This window comes from Danio rerio, chromosome 15 (genome assembly GCF_049306965.1).
Source record: "Danio rerio strain Tuebingen ecotype United States chromosome 15, GRCz12tu, whole genome shotgun sequence".
Lineage (NCBI taxonomy): Eukaryota > Metazoa > Chordata > Actinopteri > Cypriniformes > Danionidae > Danio > Danio rerio.
In genome coordinates, this window is record NC_133190.1 from 132,501 (window position 1) to 142,500 (window position 10,000).

General features: G+C 39.0%; 1 protein-coding gene and 1 long non-coding RNA gene across 17 annotated transcripts in view; both read left to right on the forward strand.

The window, feature by feature from the left end:
* axl (AXL receptor tyrosine kinase) overlaps positions 1 to 10,000 on the forward strand; it is a 48,665-nt gene that overhangs the window by 12,884 nt on the left and 25,781 nt on the right. For all 16 annotated transcript variants that reach the window (XR_012391191.1, XR_012391192.1, XR_012391193.1 and 13 more), the window contains exon 7: positions 9,168 to 9,342. Coding sequence is in view for 8 of the 16 variants with exons in the window: in XM_073924248.1 (XP_073780349.1) it covers positions 9,168 to 9,342 (175 nt within the window). In the remaining 8 variants the exon portion in view is untranslated. The remainder of the gene's footprint in view (positions 1 to 9,167; positions 9,343 to 10,000) is intronic.
* LOC103908784 (uncharacterized) lies at positions 5,041 to 8,759 on the forward strand. The gene is made up of 6 exons (XR_658260.5): positions 5,041 to 5,120; positions 5,776 to 5,813; positions 6,059 to 6,133; positions 6,431 to 6,597; positions 6,911 to 7,095; positions 7,484 to 8,759. It is a non-coding gene; the product is annotated as an uncharacterized lncRNA (long non-coding RNA).

Below are 10,000 nucleotides of genomic sequence, written 5' to 3' on the forward strand. Positions count from 1 at the left end.
CTCTCCCTGCTCTACAGACAGAGGGAAGAGGGGCGCTGCAGGGTTTGTCAGAGGTTTATTGATTAGCTCTGACTGGATCAGGGTGGGGATGATCAGCCGTGATGAAGGGACTTTACTGGTCACTGTCCTCATGTTTGCCTTCATCAGTGCTGAAAATCAAATATAATTATTGTGTGAGAAGCATTGTGTGTGTGTTCAGTGTGTAAAATAAGGCAGAACAGGCCCTCACATCAGCTGAAGAACACCAAAACACACAGCAGTGACACACGTATGATCACAAACTAGTGTACACTATAGAGTGAGTGTTCGTTCACTACTGAGGGACATTCACTTACACACTCTTACTGTGAGGGCAGAGTTGGTGAAGATGCTGGAGGACTAGTGAAGATGCTGGAGGACTAGTGAAGATGCTGGAGGACTAGTGAAGATGCTGGAGGACTAGTGAAGATGTTGGAGGACTAGTGAAGATGCTGGAGGACTAGTGAAGATGCTGGAGGACTAGTGAAGATGTTGGAGGACTAGTGAAGATGCTGGAGGACTAGTGAAGATGCTGGAGGACTAGTGAAGATGCTGGAGGACTAGTGAAGATGCTGGAGGACTAGTGAAGATGCTGGAGGACTAGTGAAGATGCTGGAGGACTAGTGAAGATGTTGGAGGACTAGTGAAGATGTTGGAGGACTAGTGAAGATGCTGGAGGACTAGTGAAGATGCTGGAGGACTAGTGAAGATGCTGGAGGACTAGTGAAGATGTTGGAGGACTAGTGTAGATGCTGGAGGACTAGTGAAGATGTTGGAGGACTAGTGAAGATGTTGGAGGACTAGTGAAGATGCTGGAGGACTAGTGAAGATGCTGGAGACTAGTGAAGATGTTGGAGGACTAGTGAAGATGTTGGAGGACTAGTGAAGATGTTGGAGGACTAGTGAAGATGCTGGAGGACTAGTGAAGATGCTGGAGGACTAGTGAAGATGCTGGAGACTAGTGAAGATGTTGGAGGACTAGTGAAGATGTTGGAGGACTAGTGAAGATGTTGGAGGACTAGTGAAGATGCTGGTTTACTGGGACTTGTCAGTATGCTACTTTACTGTAAATGGGCGTTCAGTGAGTCAGTGGGCAGCAGTGGGCAGTGCTGTGGGTCTGTAGAGGGGTGTTCAGTGAGTCAGTGTGTCTGTAATGCGCTGGTGACTCTGCTCTGACTCCTCATGCCAGTGTCAGGAGTGTTTATAACACATCTGCTCATTCATAGCCCAGCGCTGATCATTCATGAGTCAGGAGAATTCAGCATATAAACACACACACACACACACACACACACACACACACACACACACACACACACATACACACACACACACTCACACGCACACACACACACACACTCACATGCACACACACACACACACACACACACACACACTCACATGCACACACACAGACACACACACACACACACACACTCACATGCACACACACACACACACACACACACACACACACACACACACACACACACACACACACACACACACACACACACACACACACACTCCTGCTGTACAGCTGTGTGGAACACACGCTTGTAGAGTTTGTGCTGAACCGAGATTATATATATATAACACTGCCTCAGAGAACACCAGTAGAGGACACTGGTGTGTTGTGTGATGCAGGACATGTGTGTGATGTGTGTAACATTTCTAAACTAGACACTTTAATTTACTATATTGAAATTAAATCCTAATCAATTCATGATGAACTCTATATCATGGGAAAGCTCTGAGACTTCTGAATAAATGTCACCACTGTTATTTCAAATGTGTCTTAAAGGGATAGTTCACCCCAAAATCAAGACTCTGTCATTGATTACTCTCAACACCCTCAGACACAAATGAAGATATTTGGAGTGAATCAGAGCTCCTCAGCAGACCAAGAACATCCTCAAACCGCTCCACGTGTCTTCAGTGTTGAGCACTGATCACAGCACGCTCCACCTGCGCTTCAGAGTCAGGCTATGTTTTCAGATATCAGCTTTAAATTTGGGATGATGTCTGTTCATATTTATAACTTTGATTTTGCGTAAATTTGAAGCTAAAGGAGATTTTGTAAAACACATGATCCACTGAAATCCATCTTTTATGAGTGTAAGGCACATATCGTCTGATTGACTGAACTCCTCTAATATTAATGAATAACAGACTGAGCTGAAATCTTTGCACCAGATCATTGATGATTGTTGTCATTTACGGTGTTGATGTGGGACGGGCTGTTCTTGCGTTTGACTGTGTTTTGCTGTTGTGTTTTGGATGCTTGGATGAACGCTGAAGTCTGGTTCTGGTAATCGCGTTCGCTGGTGCCAGTAAAGTGTTTATCATCAGGCGGTTCTCCATTTTTCAGTGCGGTATTTTACTGTGATTTAGGCAGTATAACTCCGGGTAGGTGGTTATTTCTGAGGAATCTGCATTTTTCTGATGTTTGTCAGCATGTTTCTGCTGCTGACGGAGCTGTTTTCAGGAGTCCCGCTGTTCGACACACACAGTAAACATCAGAGAGAGTCTGAGCTCAACATGCTCTGCAGGAGAATATAATGTGCTTTAGTTTAATCATTAGAGAGATCAATGAAAGAGTTTTAACATGACTCCAGCTGCTTTCCATTCTAAAATAAAAGAAACCAAATCCTAAATGTGAATTAGATTCATTTCTGTCAGGTGGAAATTGTAGCTAACTATAGTACTGTTAACCTATACTCATATAATTAACTAATAGAGTCACGGGGCTGAAATAGTTGCACTTCAATCTTGCATTATTCACACGAACACTTTTACACACAAGTCCAAATCCTCCCCATTTGAGTGTGAAAATGTATTGAAAATTAAAGAGTTATTGGAGACGCTGATCACTGTTTCTCATATGAGACTCAAACGTGTGTATTAACACAGAAATCCAAACACAAGAGAAGCAGTTCAAGAGAGACGTTTCCCTGCGGTGTCTGTAAAACTCTGTGGTTTATTCCTGAAAACAAGGCAAAAAGTAAATAATTATATTGCTTTTGTTAGTTTTTAAAAATATATATATTTTAGAAGTTGTCAGATATTAGTAATATAAAACAAAATATCATTGAATTCCTATTTATTATTTAATTTTGTGTACAACAGATTAAGTACAACAGGATTATATAATAATACTTTTCATGAGCTTATTGAATACCGTTAAATTGAAATGATGCGGATATATATTGGTGTTAGTGTGTGTAAACACTCATATGAACTGTTGAGTAGCTCTATTAATGTTAGTTTTTATTTCTGTTTGTCATCTCGGGGGTTTCTAGTGTTCCTGCATGAGCCTATCTCAGGATCTCTATCTACTATAATAGTGAAGGTGTTGAGTGACCCTGGCTCTGACTAAAGCAGAAGTGTGCCGTTTGCTTCGTCTTTTCCTGAACAGAAAGTGAATATCACACATTTTCATTCTGTGTTTCCACACAGCTCTTCCTCCTTTATGTGTAAGATCATTGACGGTCGCAGTCATGTGCTGTCGGTTTGTGAAAGTGTGAGGCAGAATGACTTTCACCTTGAATGATTTTCTTCTGTGTGAATCGATTGAGATTATCGAGGAACTTCGACATCGTAATGTTCAAACGTTTAAGTCTAAATGTAGTTATACTCAAATTCTGACAACTTACTCATGTGCTGTGTATAAATACAGACAAATCAGAGTCTTCAGAATAAGTGTGAAGTCTTTATACTGTAAGAAGCGGCTGGATGTGCTTCATGCTGATTATTACACGGCTGCTGGACACAACACTGAACACATTTGAGCTGTCATCATTTACTGACTCTCTAATTAAACATGAAGCATGCAGAAAGTAAATGACTGAACAGTGACCTCAATAGAACCTGTCTGACCAAGTGAAGTAGACCAAAAGATCCTCAAAACTGAGATGCTGCACTGTCAGAAAAAAGGGTACGGTTGGGGTACATTTGTGAACACTTGGGGTACAAATGGTGAAGTTGTACCCTCAATGGTTCAAAGTAGCACCCTAAGATACTTATTTGTACCATTTAAGGGTAAAAAAGGTACAAATATGTTCCCAACTGTCAAAGGGTCCATGTTTGGGCCATTTAAGGCCCAAAGAAAGGTACAATCACTTGTGTGAAAAAGGAGCAAGTCAACGTGTATGAAATGGTCCTTAATTTATGTCATGAGTTGTTGGTTATTTGGAAGAATGCACACAAAAAACTGTACATTGTAAATTAAATTATTTAATTATATAAAACATGGCCTTATAAATATTATAAATTAATATTTTTAAGAAAATGTTAACATAAATCCCCCTAAATGTAAAGTGAAATGGCTAATTATACACAGACCTTTCTTTGATTATCAGATTTAATAAACTACTAGAATGGACATACAACTATAAAGTAGATGAATACAATAGGAATTAAAGGTAACCAACTTGGTAAACAAAGACAGAGTGCAACCTTGTAGCATTAATAAATAAATTAATAAAACAATTTTAAAACGTAACAGAATAATACTGCCAAAATAATACAGCTGAGAACAAATAATAGATTTAAAAGACCAAAAACTGGCCGTTAGATATACACAAAATGTATTAAATATCGTGTTTTAACTACAAGAGGGAGATTGAATCCAGCGGCAGATGCGAGGTTGACTGGCCGAAGTAAAAGCTGCTGTCGGCGGGGGAGAGAATCATAAAGCTCCCGCTGAAGAGTCCGCTTTCACTGAAGCACATAGTCAAAGAAGCGCTGTCTTTTTAAATAAACTGCCGATTCCAGTTTAAAACAACTACATTCTCGCCTGAAATACTCTTAAAACTACATTTTGTGAAACATTAGATGATATTTTTTTAAACTTGCGGGTCTGCACAGCAGGGTATTGTCCATTGACTTTCACTTAGCATTAGCAGCCAGCAAATTTGAATTCGTGTTGTCCAATAGGATTTTTGCCCGCGCCGTGCATTCATAATGCCAGCTGATTAACGTTACGTGCGACGGTTAATCTTCAGCTGTTGCACTGTTCCTGACGCTCTTCTCGGCGTCGACGGAGGATGGACCTGAAGGACGCAAAGAAGCTGGTGAAGACGAAGCACAGACATTTGCAGGTAAGTTTAATGTTAAATAACTTATTGTAAATATCCGTTGGGTCATATTCAATTCATATTTGACGTTACTTTGCCTTGTGTATGTAGTTAAGTTTAACGTTACCGTCGAGTTACCTGCCGCGTGAGGGGACCCTTTTGTAATTTAAGATTGACCAGAAATTAAAATATGATTTTTTAAATAACCTGGCCATGAGACAGAGCTGGAGACACTGGCAAAACAGCGGTGAAACGTCCAGAGAAACAGTTCAAAACACATTTAAGTTAACGTTAGTTTTGTTTGGATAATGTGGTTAACGTTAAGTCTTTATTGCATACGTTATTTATAAACTCAGAATTTCCTTAGTGTTGGGAAGCTAACATTCATGCTAACGTTCATGTTTATTTCGGAAAGGAGTGAAGTGAATGCCTTCATGTCTGAAACATATAACTTTAACGTTAGTTTATGCATATCTCGACCCACGTCCATTTATAGCAGTTGTATTTTGCAACGTTACATATTTAAATAACGTTATAAATGCATGTCCAAGAGAGTCATAATCATCTGTCGTGTCAGATCGAGGTGCGGGTCATTTATCAAACCTTTAAGTTGCTAATTTAAAGCTTTTTTTTGCTGTTAACCTCAAGTTCACACCGATCATAATTCTTTTTCTTTCAGAAAATGAAGTGGACGAGGAAGCAGTAGAGTGTAATAACGTAAGTATTTAGTATTTTGTATTTCATCTGTTTGTTAATAATATATATATATATATATTATATATATTTATAATGTATGTGTGTGTGTGTGTGTGTGTGTGTGTGTGTGTACTTTTTCCCCAGGAATTCATTGTGCAGTCTTAAATTTAATCTCCCTTTTTCTATGAAACTGTTAGGTGAAGTGTTAAAGTTATATTTGAATTTTTATGATTGTCATTATTTTGCACTTATATTTGATCCAATAGGTGATTGCTGCAATTGGTGAGGATGCATCATCTTTTGAGAGTAATGCGAATGTCCTGCGTATCCAGTGAAATAAGGTGTGTGACCCTTTATTAAAAACACCCTTGTCAGTGAGATCACACATTTTAAATCAGTTCTCAGTTTAAATGAAAAGTTTAATGTCAGTAATAGCCAAAGTGTAGGATCAAATGACTATTATAAATGTTATGACTATTGTAAAAATAAATTTAATTTTTAAGCTTTGTGGTGAACATATGTGCATTCAAGTTTACAACTATTTGTACAATAATAACTTAAGGGGAATTGGCAACAAAGAATATTAGATAATGTTTTTAGTTAAAGTGAATCACTAATTTCCTTTTTGTTTATTATAGTCATGGTGAACCTGACTGAATGCATTCATCAACCATCTCCAACCAAGTCAGAGCTTCAAGGACAGCTTGTGCTAAAGGTGCCTGAGCTTGATTAAGAAAAAAAGCATCTCCACTGGCCAAAGTCTACAAAAAAGCAAGAGAATAGAAGTTCGCAGATGATCTAACAGGTATTAACATAAAACTTACGTAATAATAATTTTGCTAGATCACAACCTTATTTCTTGGATGTGATCATTAAGTGCCTTTTCAAGCTGCATTTAGCAAGTTCAAACTCATGGGCCTTATATACAAACCCTTTATATACAGAACATTCCTTAATGTTTTTCGTTAAAAAAAAGGTAATTCATAAAAATACATCAATATCTTTTATTCAGCATTTGCTAAACATTCCAATAATTTTTTCTTTATTTTAAAAACAGGTCCTTTATATTATTAAATTATTTAAGAGTACTTCATTATTTGTCTTTATTTTATTTTAAGGTGTCACAGTGGCGCAGTGGGTAGCACGATCGCCTCACATCAAGAAGGTTGCTGGTTTGAGACTCGGCTGGGTCAGTTGGCATTTCTGTGTGGAGTTTGCATGTTGTCCCCATGTTGGCGTGGGTTTCCTCCGGGTGCTCCGGTTTCCTCGACAAGTCCAAAGACATGCGGTACAGATGAATTGGGTAAGCTAATTTGGCCATAGTGTGTGAATAAGTGTGTATGGGTGTTTTCCAGTGATGGGTTGCAGCTAGAAGGGCATCCGCTGTGTAAAACGCATGCTGGATATGTTGGCGGTTCATTCCGCTGTGGCGACCCCAGATTAATAAAGGGACTAAGCCGAAAATAAAATAAATGGATGGATGATTTTATTTTGCAATAGATTCTGACTTTCGTGCAGCTCTAATTCTGCTCCCCCATATTCTTAAAGAGGAAGATGATTGCTTACAGTAATTACACTGGGAGAGGTTTGGGTACTGTTGGTTAAACACTTTGTAATACTCTGATAGATGTTATGCAGTTCTGACAGATTTTACATTGTTTATTCATGTCCTTTACTTTTTCTTTTCACAGTGGGATGATGATGATGCTCCATACCCAACTCTACAGATGGCTGAAAGTCCGTTTTAAAGGCATTATTACATCCTTCGCTGTTTACTGTGTTTTCAACTTGGCTTATCCACGCTACATAAAGAATGCAAAGGATGAACATCAGCAACTCCCCAAGATGGAACAACAATTTAAATTTGAACATCAGCAACGGTGTGAAGATGGAGATCCAAAATTACAAGAAAAATCAGTGCAGCTGTCCAAGAGAACTGGTATTGCTGGGTCTGCATCAAACAGCAATGCTTGGATCTTTGCATTTACTTTGGTGCATGCGTTTCGAGTCTGTGCATCAGTATTTTAAGACTAGCAGCTATAGACATTTCAATAACATTGCCCAAATCAACTGAGAAGCACAGGATGAAACAATGCTAAGAATTTTCTCCGCCCAACATCCTTGATGAGATTGACACATTCAGGTGCTCAAATTGAACTGTTATCGTGTGCATGTGAGACCGCTAATGAAGAAAAAAAGACACTTTCCTAATGAAATACATTTTAAATGTCAATACTGCACTGGTTTCTGTGTAGCAAGTTTTTAATTCTGCTGTTGTATGATTCATATTTCCATGCAAATACAGTAAGAGTTTGACTTTGAATGGGGTGTTATAAACCAAGACAGATGGACTTTCAGGCTCTTGAAACATACTCTGCTGATAAAATGTTTCTTAAGAATGTTTAGAAATTTTAAATTAAATGTGTAAAACTTTGATCAAAAGTGTTTTTGAGATCTAAAATGATTATGGGTATACTTTAAGTGACATGTTTCAATGTACTGTATGGAAAAAGATTGCTTTGAGATTCTTGATGCTTTTAGAAAATGTAGAATGCAGTGCACTAGCAAAAATGTACTTTTATTAGGTCTACTGTTGTTTTAGAAAAATTACTTTGTTACATTGGTAAAAATGCTCAGTGAAATGGGATGCACTGATGTTAAAAAAATAATATTAAGTTTTTTTGCTGTTTCATAAAATGTTTTAAAATGTTTAAGCAGCTATTTTTTAAGTTTATGCATCTGGTATGACTTTGTGATAGTTTAAAACTTTCATCTTCTAAAAAGGTGACAATGTTATTGTTTTGAATCTTTCAATGTGTGTTTGTGATAAAAAGTTACAGGTATAAAATTACAATTATCTTGCAGTTTGTACTCATGGGAAAATATTGCTTTTTATTCTTTTAAAATGATGTAATGTTTAAACATTCATCCTGTAAAAATGTTGATGTTTAATAAATGTGATAAATGAAATTTATTGTGTATGGAGTACAAATCTGAAATGAAAGGGTACAAAATTCATCCCTATGGAGGAGAAATTGTACCTTTTTTAAAGGTACATTATTGTACCATAGCCCAAGTAAGGTACAAATTAGTCAGCAGAGGTACATATTTGACCCATGAAGGTACATACTGCTAGGGTACAAATATGTACCCATGTGAAAGGGTACAACAGGTGTACCCTTGAGGGTACTGCCCCAGTGACAAGCCATTGTACCCCTAAAGGTACAAATTTTGCACATTTTTTCTGACAGTGTGGGATGTGAGTTTAAGCTTCCCCCTAACCCTCCAGTGTGGCTGAATTACAGTGATTCTGCTGGTTAGCGGTGTGGTCGCTGTGTGAGTTAGATGTGTAACCATATGTCTGTGTGTGTGCAGGTGCAGGACTCCTCTGGATCACTGGTCCAGGATCAGCAGGTCAGCGGTGTGGTCGGTGTGTGTGTGATCTCAGACCTGCAGGCCTTCAGTCAGTATGAGGTGCGGCTGCAGTGCAGGAGCAGTCAGGGGCCGTCCAGCTGGAGCCAATGGAGGCCCGTCAGCACTGCTGAAGGAGGTAACACACACTCACACACACACACAAACACACACACACACACACATATTCACACACACAGTGAAATTATCACAGACACACACACAAAGAAAACGGATCAGTCACTGACATTATAAGACGCACAGAAATGAAGATGTGTCTCCTTCATGAGTTGAGGAGATCTGGAGGCTGCGCTCATCCACTGCCTCTGTGTTTCTGTCTCCTGCTGTGGAGTCGGTGTTTACAGAATAAATAAAGCTGTCACTATTATACGTCTGGCTGATGACTGTGTAAGGGAAACAGTGGCAGCTCATACAGAACTCTACACTGCACACGTGATGAGACTTTCTGTCTCGTTTCTAGTCTAAATATCTACAAACTCTGAAATCAAGAAGTGTTTTCTAGACGAGCAGAACACTGAGGGCTCTAGTTTACCCATCTAAGTCTGAAGCGCACGGCGCAGACGCATTAAGAGCATGTCTGAGTCCACTTTTGCTATTTTAAGGACAGATGGATCCACTCTCGCTGATTTTCTTCATGAGTTTTGAGCAGAACCTGCATTACACCAGTCAGAGTCTGGTCTCTCGTTCCCTGTAAGAGTCACGGTGGACTCTGTCAGAGTAAAAACTGAACGCCAGACTCATCTTGCGCCGGGTGTATGATGGCGCCCACAGTGTGT